At 39.5% G+C, this 16,689-nt stretch overlaps 1 protein-coding gene across 1 annotated transcript in view; it reads left to right on the top strand.

Annotated features, from left to right (window-relative positions):
* The window catches only part of CPNE8 (copine VIII), a 128,038-nt gene that overhangs the window by 17,442 nt on the left and 93,907 nt on the right, over positions 1 to 16,689 (top strand). Inside the window, exon 4 of the mRNA XM_009883225.1 lies at positions 13,240 to 13,280. Coding sequence (XP_009881527.1) covers positions 13,240 to 13,280 — 41 coding nt within the window. The remainder of the gene's footprint in view (positions 1 to 13,239; positions 13,281 to 16,689) is intronic.

Below are 16,689 nucleotides of genomic sequence, written 5' to 3'. Positions count from 1 at the left end.
CGAAACGGGCGGTTGATGCTGCCGCCGCCGCCCCAAATCCTCCCCGCGCCTCCCCTGGCGCGGCGCGGAGCGGGAGTCGCGCCGCTGTGCGCGCAGAGGGTTTTTCTCCAGCGGGAAGGGAACTTCTGGGGCTGTCCCGAGTGGAGCGGGTGCGGACGGGGGGAAGTCCCGTCCGGAGTGATCCTCTGTTAGGGTGCTTGGGGCTCTCTTGCAAAACTGTTACGAAACCGGGCGTGATACCTCGTCACGTTTTATCGGAACGCTGCGGCCGGTTAATTAAGATAAACGCCAACCCGTAACACAAAACCCAGTGTACGCAGTTTTGTTCCTCGACGTTTATTTGGGGATGGTTTGTTTGTCGGTATTTCAAAATTCCTGCTCTCTCCCTTGAAGCACAGAGAATTTCCCATTAGAGGTCCCATTTTAGTTGTGGGCTTTTATGTTCCTATCTTCGTTCACGTTTCGCAGCTTCCTTAAGTATTGCCTAGTAGTTGCAGAGCAGTAGTTCCTTTCACCAGCAGAGTTGGCAGCTTCTAGCGGATAATTTGAACAGTTAGTATTTTTTCCTGACGGGAAATGAGACAAAGTTTGTGCTACAGTGCGTTGCTCCATTTTCTAGCGTAGGTGCCCGGAGTTGCTGCTGTTAACGCTACTTCTCCGAGGACACAACAGCATTGCTCTAAACTTAAATTGTCGGACCGCTCCCTCTTTTCTGTTAGTAAATAAAGTATGATTTGACGTTTTATCAAGGGTGCATTTCAAAAGAAGGCAGAGACGATGAGAAACGTAGTAAGATTGAATTTGGAATACGGAAACAGTCACGAGGGTGACATATGAACACACTTACTGCCTGTCTCTGCAAAGTTCACTGGCAACAATCACAGAAAACCCTGGTCCCATGAAGGGTGTGTGTGTGTAAAAGCAATCCAGGACCTTTACTATTACTTTTAGGTTTTTCAAATAACCTGTCACAATAACAGATGTCAAAACACTTATGCTGGATTTGACCCAGTTCAGTTATAATGGGAGTTTCTTTCATTCCATGTATTGTTTGTACATACCTTCAATGTTTTCTTCAAACCTTGCTTTTATAATCACTTGAGAATCCATCAGATAGTTACGAAGAAATGTAGGTATATGACATAGTCATCAATTCTGACCTTAGTTATCTTACTTGTAACTAATTTCAGTATACAGTTTACAATGTTAATTTCTCTGTAGGTATCTTAGAAAGCCACAGCTGTTTTGTTAAAACTGCCTTTAAAAAATGGTCTGTCATCCTGATGTGTCTTGATGTCAAGTGCAGAAGGATGGGAATTTCCATGGTGATTCCTTTCTTCTTTATGTGCTGGAATGACAGCTTTTGATTACAAAATCATGCTTCAAAATTGAGTGTAAAATGAAAGGCATTGGGGCAGAGATTAATGATTAACACACTTCTGTGATTCATCTGGAAGTACATTCATTGGCTAAAGCTCTGGAAAAGTAGTGTTAAATGAAATTGTGAAATACAGCAAGAGCAAACTGCAAAGTTCAGAGAATTCTGAAAATTCTTTAATAGTTAGCAGTTATGTATTCCATAACACCTGAAGGTAAACGCTTTTAAAATAGTTTGGGTCATGACATTAGTCATTGATACCTGAAGAGTTGTAGAACCAATTTGGTCACTAGTTTACATCAACAATTATCAGCTGATAACTACTCTTTCTTCCTATATTTTTTCTTTTTTTTTTACCCCCCCTTTTTTTATTTGCTTGTTTTCATTATAGAAAATACAGGAACTTCTTCCAGTTTGTGCAGGTGGTGTAACATGGTGGTCAGTGAAGCAGTGCAAGCTGTTTGTGCCACAAAATAGATTTGTGATCTCTTTTTCTTTCTTTCTCTCTTTCTTCTTATTCAGTAAGGAGTCCGCTTCTATTCACTTAGCTTTTAATTCTGTATGGTTTGTCTGTCAGCATTTTCCAAGTTAATTTGCCCTGCATGCCCATACTGTCAATATTGTCAAATTAGCCAGGTTCCAGTACTTTGCAGGTGGCATTGCACTACTACTTATTTTGCAAGCCAGTCTGTTTTAGCTTCAGGGGTACATCAGTTAACCTTTAGAAGAACTGCATCTCATAGGATGAAAAATTGTCTATGAAAATTATAAAATCCAGACACCTCTTTCTGAGGTTGCTTTGTGATTAAAAACTTTTCATATGATTCTCAGGGTTTATTGAATGCCAGCATTGGCTGTAGTTTTACAAATGCTAGAAAAGCAAGAAATGAATTTAATTCTTTCTAGTTATTACTACTCAGTGCCTATCAAACAAAAAGTTCACTGTTCTTTACTGACACTTGTAAGATGTAGATTTCCAAACCTCTGAGTATTTTTTAATCAGGAATCTGTATTCTTTGGCTCAAGAGCCCACAACTTAAATGCATCATCCCGGCGGATCCTCTGCTGTTGGTAATAGTCCACTATTGTCTGGATCAGTTGTTCTAGTAGCTGTCTCCCTCTGCACCCTGTAGCTCTTCATCACATGCCCAGGAGGCCATCCATGCTCTGAGGAAAATGTCACTGTCACCTGCTATGTGATCTTTATTTGTTGCGGCCTGGCATAATTTTGCACGAGTGTCATGGAGTGAAGCATCAGGACCTTGGCCCTCCAGTCGGCGTGGAAAAGAGAATATAGGCTGCTTTTGATCTTTGAGTCCACTACTGTTTTCCAGCCCAAGGGTTCCCCTTCCTCTAAAGGGGTATTTGCACTGCATACTTATTATAGACTTGTGCCTAGACTTGACTCTTCACTTACCAGCTGTGTGTGTGTAAACTTGTGGTGCCATGTGAGCTTGAAGTAAACTTCAGGCCATGTGCCTGTCATCCTGTATCTCCCTCTCTGCTCATGTTCTTCACTGATTTCAATCTAGTTAAATCTTGGAAAAACTTCATATTCTGTTCCCATCTTCACTACTATCAGTGCAGTTGCTATGTTGTTGACTGACCTAGTGTATTTAATGCTGAGAACACAAGTAGATGATGGTTATCACATATCCTGAAGTTTGCGCTGTGTGTGAACATACGAAGTTTAATGTAGTTTAATGGGCTGTCAAATTTTTCACTTTTTGTCGTGGTCTGTACAATGGTGATTTCTGCTCCTCATGGTTACTGTGTGGACTGACCTAGGTTTTTTCCTGTAGTCCCCTACAGGAAAAGCCACAGCCTTTATGAAACCTTATCTTACAAGAAAGGCCAAGAATTTCATTATGCCTCATGTTTATTTACTTACTAAATGAGAAGTACCAATCAGAACTAACTTCTTTAGAGTAATTTTGTTAGTATCTGTGGGAAAGTGAAGTTTGATCACTTTATGACTTCTAGTAGTGTATCAAAGATGACACGGTTATCTGAAAGATGGTACGTGTTGTAAAATACTGACACAGTACAGGATCGCTTTGCTAATTCAGAAAGTTTTTTACCATAGTATTGCTCTGCTAGGCTTTATGCTGGATCAGGCAGTCTGTCCTCGTCGTTCTGGGTGTGTGCTGGATAGGCTCTACACTGGCTGTATTCCCACACTGGGCCTAATGTGTGTAAAGACAGCATAAACTCCTTATCATGGTTAATTCAACAGAAATACAATTGGTTGCCCCTGCCTGGTTTGGATCAGTTCTATGCCACTTCACAGTTCGTACAGAAATCTAATATTAATGAATGGGCCGAATGGAATTAAGCAAATCATAGCCTCAGTAATGAAGATAATTTAATTTCAGGTTTCTCGCACAGAGGAACAAAAGGTACTACTTCAGAATTTTTGCCTTTCCTTTTGTTTGGTGGTCTGAAAGACAACCAGTCCCTTTCTAGTGGTTCCGGTACTCAAAAGTACGTTTAATTATATCTTTGATTGTCCTAGGCACTGGTTTCTAGCAAGATCGCTTCTCTCCAGCTGGTGTTCTTACCTCCTGTTTTGTTTTGGGTTTTTTTTAAATATTAATAATTTGTTAGAAATCCCTGCCACAGAAACATGCAATAATAAAAGAGATATCCATAAGAAATTATTTACGCTTGTGACTCTGTATTGTACAAAATACAGAATATAAAATTAATCCTGATTGTAAGTCTGGTTTTCATTTTCCTGCTTTCTTTGTATATGTGTGTCCAGGTTGGATTAGAAGTCTGTGGGTTAGTTATGTGTGACCAACAACAGAAAGTTGATTTTGCATGTTTTTTAATTTGAAGTGAAACTGCCTAGACAAACAGCTGGCTTTAGCTGAGAAGAACAAGTGGATTGGGAGAAAAAAATATAAATGGGTGACAGTATCCATCAAAATAGTCATGGAGATGCATTCCTGATAGCCTACACGGTTTGGTTTTTACCTACGTGTCTATATTGTTTGAACTTCAAGCATGCAGCCATGTGACTTCTAGAATTTAAGGCAGATCTGTTGCCCCGTAAATTGAGTCTTGCGATTGCTAGGAACAGGTTTCACACTAACTTAGCAAGTCTCAGGACTTGTCAGGTTTTGTCTAAACTTGTCTTTGCCTTCATGGAGCTTTGTTTTTTAAACCCAGCTTTTTTTTTTTTTAATGACCAGGTGGCTACTGCTCAGTTAGTTTCACTTTGGCTTGTCTTTGTGTAATTGTGTGGTATAACCATATTTCTTTCTACAGATAGTAGTAGCAAGTAGTTATTCTGTGTAGAATGACCTATTTGTGACCCTCACAGGACGGCGTAGTGCAGAGGAGTGTTGGTGTGGTGTGACAGCAGAGGCCTTGCAAGTGGGGACACAGGATGCAGGGTGGAGGAGCCGGAGCAGAGGCTGAAAAGAGGGGGCTCGGGATGCCACTGGGGACCCAAATGCTGTGAAGTTGGTAAAGAAGTGCAGGCTGGGAACTGGGCAAAACCAAAATAGCTGAAAGAGCCAGTCTCAAGCAGATGTAAAACACACTATATACAGTAAATTTGGATGTAAAATGGAGTTGGAGACCAATAAAGCAAGAGCAAGATGCAAGAGCATGTTGGGAAAATAGCCCCAGGTGGGGGTCCTCAGAGTGGGGAGGAAGAAGCTGTCAACATCATACTCCTTCCAAGACCACCTGCTCCACCCCTGCCATCACTGTAAACTCCATGCTTTCCATGCTTCTCCCCAGGCAGGATGTGGGACACTGGCGGGTGGCTCACTGTAACACCCTCCCACAGATAAAGCCAACAGCCTTAGGCCACAGAAGCAGGGTATAAAGGAAGGCATGACAGCAGGAAAAGGGCTAGGTACCAGTAAGTGTGTAACAGCTTTCAATGTATTATGAAGACTTTCTGTAGTGGTCGTATTTTCCTCATTTCCTTTCTTTCTCTGCCTAAGTAGTGCCTCACCCACCAACACCACTGTAGTGGCTGAGAAAGGATGAGGAGTATTACATTGATGGTATATGTTTGCTTTCTAAATTACTTTTTTGACATATACCTTTTAAAGAGTTGTTTCAGAAAAAACACGGAAAACCAATCTGTATGTTTTATATATTGTTATACATGAATGAAACACTGTATTAACTATGCATTCCTAAGGAAATTATATCTAGAATAGGACAGCACGTCCACGGATTTGGGTGGGCTTGGTGAAACTAGCTGGAAAGGATGGGTGAGTTGACACTAGGTTGGATAGGTCTTTCCACCACCAGCAACCCTTAGTGCTGTCCCCCAGGGTACATCACTAGTAGCTCAGAGACAGAGATTGTTTACCTGCTCAGCCTTAGAAACATAAGTGTAGATTGTTCATTTTGTTGGTTTCAAAAAATAATTGGGTTGATATTCAAACAGTTCAAGAGTTCAACCAGTTTGCGATATTTCTGAGTGGACTTTTTTTTAATTTAAACTGGAACAGTCCAAGATTGTGTTCAGGTCTGCTTCATCTGCAAGAGTCTTTCCATAATCCGGTACTCCCTGTCTGTTTCCACAGAATTCCTGCAAAACTATTGCCATGTTTAAGTAAATGAACTGGGCAATTCCTTTGGGTTTTTTTAACTCCCAGGAGTAGTCAGCAGTTTTAATAGAGGTTTCATCCTAAAACTGTTTGTGTACAGCTAGCCAGAGAAGACTTTACTGTGGGTTGTCATAAAACTCATGGAATCACTGCTGGTCTGACCCTTCATGTTGCTTCTCCCTTGCTTTTTCCTTTAAGAGAATGGCTTCTGAACCAGCTTATGTTTAAATTGTCAACACGAGTTACTGGGAGGCTGAAAATTATTTCTTCATCTTTATGTGAACAGGAGGAGTCAATTACTCCTCCAAAGGTTAGGAAGAGGTATTGTGGATGTTTTCTTAAGCTTGCATATGGGAGATATGTTTGCTTTCTTCCCAGTCCTTCTAGCACCCCAAAGAGTGGAGAAAATCTGAACAGAAAGGCAGAGGTCACCCTAATTGCCTCTTAGGAGAGCCACTGTTTTCTCACCTGTGAGCCTTTCTTAAGAGAACCAGTTGTTTTGACAAGAAGATAAAATTCTAAGAAATTGTCTAATCTGCTTTTAGGAACTGGGCATTTTAAATCTAGAGATCTGGAGGCTAATAGCTTGCTTTTTATTGTGTTCTGACAGAATACAGAAGGAGAGAGTAAATAGCTCGGGCAGGGTGACTTCTTAAGCTAGCACTGCAACTGAAAAGTTGTTTGTGAAATTACTGTGCGAGAAGTCAAGTAGACTCTTCACTCAAGTAGGCTCTTTGGATCATACATCGTCTTACCTAGGACTGACCGTTTCAAGTCTAGTAATATCAGTTAGGGCGGAGGGACAGTGACTACTAAGATGTAATACAGTTATGTTACAGTTAGTAGTAGAATGGATACTATTATGCACAGTAAAAAGTGAGAAGGTGCTTCTTTTTTTCTTTCAGGATCTCCCTTTAAAAAGGCACGTGGGCCCAGCATTAAGTGAGGGAAACAGAAATGCACTTGTTTCGTGAACTGTTTAATGAACTAGAGACAATTCTTCTTCCCATGGAGTGATAGAAGTGTACTGTGAGAAAAGTATGCTTACATGAGAATATAATCTATTGAAAATGTATATTTTCTAAAAAATAAAAATAATTTTGTGCATGTAACTAACTTCTGTGTTTGCGAACTGCTGAGTGCTTTATTTCACAACCAAGGAATCTTTGCATGTAAAGTTGAAGAGAAATGTAAAACCTTAACACAGGGAGAGATTCTGGCAAAATCTGAGATAAACCACATTTTTGTCATTAAAGATTTCAGAGCTGTTAAAAGCAACATATAAAGAAGTATTTTTCCAGTCGTATGAACACAGTTTTGTGTTCTTTTGGTTTTGTTTTGTTTTCGAAACTAGAGAAATAGATTTTTAAACTATTCAGTTCTGTAGTTACTGTGGTCTGTTCTTCAGTGACAGAATTCTGTAATTTCTGAAGGGGGAATTGGATTTACTTCTACTTAGCAGTTGGGTTTAACAAAGGGTTAAATTTAAAACAAAAAAATTACAGAGCAGAAAGTTCAGATATTGATCATGAAAATAAAGTAAAATTTGAAACAAAGTATATGTGAACAAGGTGATTAAATGTTACTTTTTAATGTAGGTCTGTCTTTGTCAACATGTGTCTAATGTATAGAGTATATGAGATTGTACAAAGCGACATAGACTATAGTGGTATCTGCTTAGCTACTACTGTTAACTAGATCAGTGAATCTTGAAATATCTGATTTATACCTATGAGATGTTTTTACATTAAACGTAGTACAAAAGACTAGATGTTAGGAAGTGTTTCTTTACTGATAGGGTGGTCAATCACTGGAACAGGCTTCCTATAGAGGTGGGCGATGCCCTGAGCCTGTCAGTGTTGAAGAGGCATTTGGACAATGCCCTTAATAACATGCTTTAACTTTTGGTCAGCCCTGAAGTGGTCAGGTAGTTGGACTAGGTGATCATGGCAGGGCCCTTCCAACTGAACTATTCCATTCCATTCCATTCCATTCCGTAACAATTTTTGAAGCAAAGCACTGGGCAGAAATTGTTATTTTGACAAACCTTTATGGAGTTCATGAAACTGTGTGAACAAAGTAATTCTGCAAGGCATAGCTAAATAAGTTTTAACTTATTTACTGATTACTCCCCCCTCCTCCCCCCCCCCCCCCCCCCCTGGGAAACTGCTGTTATTATACAGGAAAATAAATCTTTATCCCAGCATTTCTAATCTGTCTTGTGCTTTCCAGTTTGCACTAAGTGGGTGTTATTGCCATGGCTCCTATTTGATTTTTTTCCCTTAGTCATCTTCTCTGCTATTGCAACCATTTTGGAAGGTCCATTCCAGATCAGGCAGGTGCTGAATGAATTCCTTGAGGATCTGTGATAGTAGAATAATGCTTTCTGTACAGATGTGCCAAGGCTGCTTTGCTGTGGGTATTTGATGTGCATGTTTCTCCAGGTGGTAAAAGCATACATCTTTTTTTCTTTTTTTTTTCTTTTTTTCTTTCTCATAATTGATAGCAATTCCCCCTCTTTTCTATTTGCATTCTTTATCTGAAAGGATTAATGGGCATAGAAAAATATACTCACCATGTTCAGTCAAAATAGAAGTCTCTTTCTCTTGATACTTTGATTGGGCGGAAGAAACAGAAGTTTCAGGTATTTCTGGTTTCTGAGTTTGTGAGCTTTCCCAGGACTGTTTCCTGAAACAAAATAGTGGAATACCAAAGAGAATGCTTTTCTCAGAAAAAGGAAGGAAATACACCCTATATCAGGAGTAGTGTGGCCAGCAGGGCTAGGGAAGTGATCGTCCCCCTGTACTCGGCACTGGTGAGGCCACACCTTGAATACTGTGTTCAGTTTTGAGCGTCTCACTACAAGAAAGACATTGAGGTGCTGGAGTGTGTCCAGAGAAGGGCAACGAAGCCAGTGAGGGGTCTAAAGCACAAGTCTTATGAAGAGTGGCTGAGGGAACTGGGGTTGTTTAGCCTGGAGAAAAGGAGGCTGAGGGGAGACCTTATCATTCTCTACAACTACCTGAAAGGAGGTTGTAGCAAGGTGGGGGTCTGTTTCTCCTCCTAGGTAATAAGTGATAGGACAACAGGAAATGGCCTCAAGTTGCACCAGGGGAGGTTTAGGATGGGTATTAGGAAAAAGTTCTTCACCAAAAGGGTTGTCAAGCATTGGAACAGGCTGCCCAGGGAACTGGTTGAGTCACCATCCCTGGAGGTGTTTAAAAGATGGGTAGACATGGTGCTTAGGGGCATGGTTTAGTGGTGGTTTTGGCAGTGGTAGGCTGATGATTGGACTTGATGATCTCAAAGGTCCCTTCCACACTAGACAATTCTATGATTCTATGATCACTCTGCTTGTGCAGAAAGTGCCATTGACTATTAAGGGGATAATGACTACATAAAGTTCCAGAAATACATCAAGAAGTCTTTCTTCTTTTTTATATATTTCTCCAATTTTCATATATTTAAAGGAGCAGTTTGGTTGTTTCCCCCCTGAAATGAAAATGTACAAGTTAAATTAAGCAGCCTCTTGATCTGTTAGATGATTTGGTGGACATATCAGACTTTTATTATTTTTTTTTTGTCTGTTGGTGCTAGTCCTCAAGTTCCTTCTGAAACTGGCTGCATTGGTTGAACAGCTTATTAAGTTCTTATGTTACTATTTTGGTTGGTTATTAGTGATTTGGAAGATCAGGCATGTCTGCAAACTTTTCTGAAGACACTGTTTATTTATGGTAAAATGTGTGAAGGGTCGAATTGAGGGTATTACAAGCTGTATTAGTTCAAAACTCTGAATTAATGACACTTACTGGCCGTATTTACAATGTTAAACTTTGGTATCTCAACCTTTACAATCCTTTCAGGGATACTGTCTATGTAGAAATGTTCTTAATTCAAGAAGTCCCTGAGAATTCTTGGGAAGTATTTGAATCGTACCTTGTTCTTTTGCTGTTGCCGTGGTGGCTACTTTTTGCAACTGCTGGAATAAGAGTATCAGGATAGACTGAGCTTTACAGTACCTGATATGGCCATTCTTTATGTTCTTATGTATATGGGAAAATAGAGGAAGAAAACTTAAAGAAGAACAAAATAAGAGTAGGAAATTTTTAAAAAACTCAAAGCACCATAGCTTAGTATAAGAGTCATTAAAATGGTTTAATCTTAATCTGCAGTCACAAACAGTAACATACCAATTATAAGATATTTATGTAGAGGAGTTGAAATTGCTTGAAATCCTAATGGTGAGCATGGGAGTCCTATCTCAAAACCTAATATACTATTTCATATGACCTTAATTCTAGGTTTTTATAGCAATTCATTTTGGGATAGTAAACCCAATTCTAATTACCGTGAATTAATGGCATATCTAGGTATGTATAATTAAAGAGGAAGAGGAGGCAATTTTCATTTTGGATTGGCAATTCTGATATTGCAGAATTTACTGTACTGTCTTTTAAAGCAGTTTGTAGTCATCATTGTCAAATACAGACTTGGAATTTCTGATTTTCCTGGGTTTGTTAGTATTTCAATTTATATTTGCACCCTCAGCAAGTTTGCCGATGACACCGAACTGTGTGAAGCAGTTGACACTCTGGAGGGAAGGGATGCCATCCAGAGGGAACTGGACAGGCTTGAGAGGTGGGCCCATGCCAACCTTATGAAGTTCAACAAGGCCAAGTGCAAGGTCCTGCATGTGGGTCGGGGCAATCCCAAGCACAAATACAGACTGGGTGGAGAATGGATTGAGAGCAGCCCTGAGGAGAAGGACTTGGGGGTTGATCGGAAGCTCAACATAAGTCAGAAATGTGCGCTTGCCGCCCAGAAGGCCAACTGTATCCTGGACCACAAAAAAAGAAGTGTGGCCAACAGGTCGAGGGAGGTGATTCTGCCCCTCTCCTCTGCTCTCATGAGACCCCACCTGGAGTACTGTGTCCAGCTCTGGAGTCCTCAGCACAAGAAGGACATGGGCCTGTTGGAACAGGTCCAGAGGAGGGCCACAAAGAGAATCAGAGGGCTGGAGCACCTCTCCTATGAAGACAGGCTGAGAGAGTTGGGGTTGTTCAGCCTGGAGAAGAGAATGCTCTGTGGAGACCTTATAGCAGCTTTTCAGTATCTGAAAGGGGCCTATAGGAAAGCTGGAGAGGGACTTTTTACAAGGGGAGGTAGTGACAGGGTGAGGGGGAATGGTTTCAAACTGAAAGAGGGTAGATCTAGATTAGATATTAGGAAGAAATTTTTTACTGTGGGGGTGGTGAGGCATTTGAACAGGTTGCCCAGGGAAGTTGTGGATGCCCCATCCCTGGAAGTGTTCAAGGCCAGGCTGGATGGCGCTTTGGGTAACCTGGTCTAGTGGGAGGTGTCCCTGCCCATGGCAGGGGGGTTGGAACTAGATGATCTTTAAGGTCCTTTCCAGCCTAAACCATTCTATGATTCTATGATTTTTGGTTACGATTGAATACTGTCTCTCAGAGTAGAATTAAATGCATATAGAAAAATCCCACTTCGGAATGGATTAGAGAAATTCTGAAGAAGTAGCATGTACAGACTTCAGGTACATTCACAAATACTAATTTTAATCCTCGTGCCTACTTTGGCTAAAGTAAATAAAACATATGCACCCAACGTTCCTTTAAAGCTATCTTTTGTTCATATTGCTTGTTTTGAAATTTGGACTTGGCAATACCTAAATTGGGAATACAGTATCTTTTCCTTGTTGAAGTCTGAGTGGACCACTTATAACACCTGTATTGAGCAACATGTTAATACACTTTTCAGCACTGTTCAGTAGCACAAAAATAATGTGATTTAGATCTAAATGAGAGTAATAAATGGTGACCTTTGAAGAGGCTGTACTAATTATTAAAAATAATAAGCTGTAAGGGATGTAAATTAGTTATTTAATCCTTCCTCTTGCTCCAGGGTAGGATGAAAGAATTATTTGGACTTGTAACTACCTAACATGATCAACTTAAAGACCTTCAGTGGTGGAGATTTCACATCATGTCTGGCCACCTTTAACAATGAAAGATGGTAAAATAAAGTTCAACTTCTGTGCATGCAGTGCAGAACATTCAATTTAGGGTTAAACCTTTTCCTACCTGCTCTGTCTACATTACATGGAGATCAGCTTCAATTTGCAGCAGTGTTTTTGTCATAGATAAATTCTATAGCCTTCTGATTATTTCTGCTTCTACTGGACTCCGGTAGCTCCACGTCTGTCTTAGACTGCAAGAAATTGGAGTGCCCAAAACATTATTGCTTGAATTGAGTATTTACCAGTGTTACAAAGACCTGACAAGTACTCTAAAGTGACATTTTTGTTTATGCATTCCAGTATGCCTTTTCCCTAAGGCACAAGATTCCCGACCTGCATTCAATTAGTGATGTGCTGTGATGTCTAGAACCATTTTTGACATAACTGCTGTATATGGAGCTATATGCAGCTCTGCTGCATTTTTGCTACTGATTAAGTTTAATACCTGCCTTGCACTACCTGCCTAAGTCTAATAGCTCTTTCTTGTCCCCGTTTGATGGCATCCTGTTTTCAGACCATTCTTCTAGTTTGTCAAGATACTATTTTTTTAAAATGTTTATTTTTATTTTTGAATGATGAAATGTTGGTAACTGTTCTGAGAACTATTCTGGTCAGTCCTGATTCTCTAGACTTATTGTTAATTTGAGGCTCCTCATCTGTGTATGATTCTCAGTTGGCTGAAGTGTGGCTACGATACTGGAACTGCATTGCATAACAAAGAAATTAGTTCTTACCAGGTATTTTGTAGATATTTTGAAAATTCCTAATTTTGATGTATGTCCTGTGTATGCTTTAGTACTCTTTATCTTACTCATCCATGACAGATTCTTACAGATATTATCTGATGTCTCTGAGATCTCGTAGCCATTCTTTTAAGTAAAGTGTAAAGTTTTCGGGTTCAACTAGCAAGTTAACCTCTGGTAGAGATTTGTGATTTAAAGGTATTTCTGTTCCTGATGTCCAATATATATATTTAATGTGCTGGTGATGTGTTACTTTTCACTTCATGTTATTGGATTATATGAGCCACAGTTTCCTCAAATCCAAAATGTATAATAAAATGAAATGTGAGATGACTCAAGTATTAGTGCTGACTGACTTGGAGTAAATCTTACATATTAGGAGGGCAGAAACTAAGATGACTTGATCAAAATTGTTAAAAAAAAATATATATGCATGGGTATCTGATTTGTATCTTTCACCATTTTTTATAACTAAGATTTTTATCTTTCTTTTTTTTTTAACAGAAATCTTTTGGACAGGGATACATTTTCTAAATCTGATCCGAGTAAGTATATAGCATTTTATTGTTTCTTCTCATCCTATATTCCAAATGTGTAAACACTGGATTAAAAATTAGGCGGGCGATTAGCGGGCGGGGTAGGTTTACATTGTCTTTGTAACAATTATTTAAAGTAATTCAGTTACACTTAAATAAGTTATACTTACAGTTTCTGTTATATAAACTGGAATTTTAAAGACTCTGTGTTCAACATTGCTTTCCTGAGCTACATGGTCCCTTATTTAGAAGTCAACCTATGTTTTCCTAAAATTAATAAATGCAGAAAAGTATTTCTTTTTTTTTTTTCTTTTGGTATCTGTTGCTAGATATCTCTTTAAAAGCTAGTAAGCGATCTTCTAAATAAACTAGAAGCACTTACTGCTGCTAGTACATAGTGTCCACTAATCTTAGAGCCAAACACTGAAAAATACAATTAAGTTAATTAATCTCTGGGAAACACGACCTTTCCTGATCAAAAATAGTATGATGGTTTATGAATTAATGATTTCAGATATGTAAAATAGTGACACCCACTTTTCCCATAAGTTTTATTAATGTATGACTGGATAACAAAAAACTCTCCTGCCTATGAATTTATATATGATGGGACTTTTGATTTAAAATTCATTACTATCTTCCTGTATCGGATACTTTATAAAACTTTTATCATGGAATTGAGATCACAAGAGATTTCTTTTTTTTTTTTTTTTTTTTTTCCTGATAGTGTTTAATCAAAGTACTTCTGTAGTGTTAATTCACTAGCCCTTAGATTATGGCGTATTGGGTCATGTTGTCTCCCCTACAACTTTCCATATCTTTTTATCTGTAAGCTCATTTTCTTTTTTTAAGGCTGGGTTTTTCTTCCTTAGGATAGCATGTATTTGGCTTACTGACATCAGAAATTACCCGAGATGTATACTTCTGTGAAGTGTCTGGACATGTAACCATGTCCTGATGGGATATACTTGAATACTGAGTCATGTGATGGTATGAAACATTTTGTGAGAGTGTGTTTGTCCTTAACCAAAAGTTTCTTGAGAGAGATAACACAACAGACTCTTGATGGGAAAAGCTCCTTCTTCCTGGGGAAAAGCTGAATGAAGTTAGGAGTGCCTTTGACATTCCTAACCTATAAAACATTTTTTTAAAAAGGGAGACATAGGTAATACCATGCCTCTTGTGTAGGGAGATCATGCAGAAGCAGAATTGAGTATCTTGCATATTACCAACTGTTTTTTAGTGCGCTAGTAAAAACTCAGTTGTCTAGGCTAAGCAATTTTGGAGAGTGGTCAGTGACCTATTGCCCCTGGTAGACTGAATTCAGAGATCTCTTTATTGAATCAAGGTGCCTTTCAGCAAAAGTGATGAGGTGTCTACTTTTTAAGCTCAAATATTATTAGGGACAAGTGCTTCAAGTTTTTATCAGACAGGGAACTATCTGATATTTAGGCATAAATTGCAGGGTGTGAGTAGCAGTGGACTGCAATGTGACCTGTGTGGGAGGAGGCCATGAACCACCCTATGGCTGTCACAGCTGGTTCCAGTCAGCTCTGAAAGCCATGTGAATAACCATTGCCTGCTGGATCTTCTGGGATCCAGGGAAGCACATAGTGGCCCTGCCCAAACATATTTTAGAAAAAAAATTGGTGGCAGCTAGGAGCTAGAGATACAGCTACCAAAGATACTGCCAGAGCCACACTTCTGAAGATATGCTGCTGGAGGTGCATCCTGGAAAGGAGACACTCCATGCAGAAGGCAGGACACCTCTGAAGGATCTGTGGCCTGTGGGCAGCCCAAGCCAGGGCAGGGGAGCAAATCCAAGTGGTTGTGGCTGGTGGGTGACCCATGCTGGGCAAGGGACACAAAGAAACAGAGTGGCAGGAAAACCTAAAGAAATTTTAATATCTGTATTTAAAATATTTCTGAGAAGTAAACTGGTGGTATTTTTTATGGATTCAAAGTATATAGAAATGTTTTTTAAAGTGTCATAACCTTGCCTATCAATTCAAAACATACTGCTTTCTTGTTTCTGATAAATAACTTATTTAAAGCACTCAAATTGGTGGTGTGCTTTAGAGATCTGGTCTCAAGTTTTGAGCATCCAGTTATGCTGCCAATCAGGCCTATCTGTCCCAGGTTAGCAGGGCAAACCCATGGAATTTAGTATTACTGTCCTTGGTAAAGAGAGAAGGGGGAAATTGTTGGCTCTGAAGTGGTCATACTGTATTTGCACTCAAGAAATAACTTCACAGAGCAACTTTGATTGTGGGTACCCTCCAAACAGTGTACATTTAGTTTTAGTATTCTGCAGGGGTTTTTTATTAGCCAATGTAGTTTGTTTGCTCCTACTGTCCTTTAGTTGAGCACAGAGATATGGCCCTACTGTAAAAGTGAAAGGGGTGAGGGTGTGGTATAAAAAGTGTTAATCTTCTCTGTAGTTGAATTACAGCAGGATACTCGGTGTCTGATTGGTTGGACAGAGGCCATTCTTAGGCTGGTCTGTTTACAGTAACTTTATCCTATTAGCTAAAAAAGGTGTCAAAACCAGCATCATACCACTTTTGAAAAATCCACTTTTAGATCCACTAAATTTGCAACCATTAGATCTCATACAAGATAGAACCATGTAGAGTCACTCTGTATGTTGAAGTATCACTGGATTTGACTATGCCAATTCTAATACGCTTTTCAAACTCCAATGCAGTTATCTAGGGATAATACTGATAGTGAAAATCCGATTTTTATTGTCTTGGTCTTTTTCTCAGAGAGGGACACACATGAATATAGTTGACTCCCATGTCAACATGAACAGCCACCTTCTGAAACTGAAAAGGAACTTGTCATTTCTCCAGTTCTCTTAGGAGGTTTGCTTAACCGCTTTCTGATACTGTAATTGATACTCAGTATTTATTCCAAATCCAACCACTTCCCTGTAATCTAGAATGTTCATGCCAAGAGGGAGCTGGCACTTTGCCAGCTCCCTAGAGGCAAGCTATAGAAATAATGTAGACAGATATAGATGGGACAGACTTGGATAGGCCTTGTCCATGAAGTATTTTGAACAACTCTTACTGTCAGTGCTTTCTCCTCAGTGGAGTCAAAGCAAGCCATAGATACTGATTTACTGTAGCATTTGGACCGTTCTGTTCTTCCAGTTTGGAGACCTTTTTTTTCTAGGAATATTTTTGAGAAAACCCTTTTTAAAAAAAAAAAAAAAAATTCTTGGAGAGAATGAGCTGATGAGGCAGGGATAAGACCTGCGAACGGGATACAGATTAATGAATTTGGTATACTTCTTCATCTAATGACAGTCAGGCAGAATAATTTTCTTCCCATGCACTGGCCAACCAAACTGAGCCACTGTACAGCTGTGGTGGCAGCACCATGTCGTCTTGTGGAGCCCTGTGACTCCCAA

Source organism: Charadrius vociferus, unplaced genomic scaffold (assembly GCF_000708025.1).
Source record: "Charadrius vociferus isolate BGI_N301 unplaced genomic scaffold, ASM70802v2 scaffold363, whole genome shotgun sequence".
Classification (NCBI taxonomy): domain Eukaryota; kingdom Metazoa; phylum Chordata; class Aves; order Charadriiformes; family Charadriidae; genus Charadrius; species Charadrius vociferus.
Note: the sequence above shows the minus strand (reverse complement) of the source record. Positions and strands in the feature narration are given on the sequence as shown.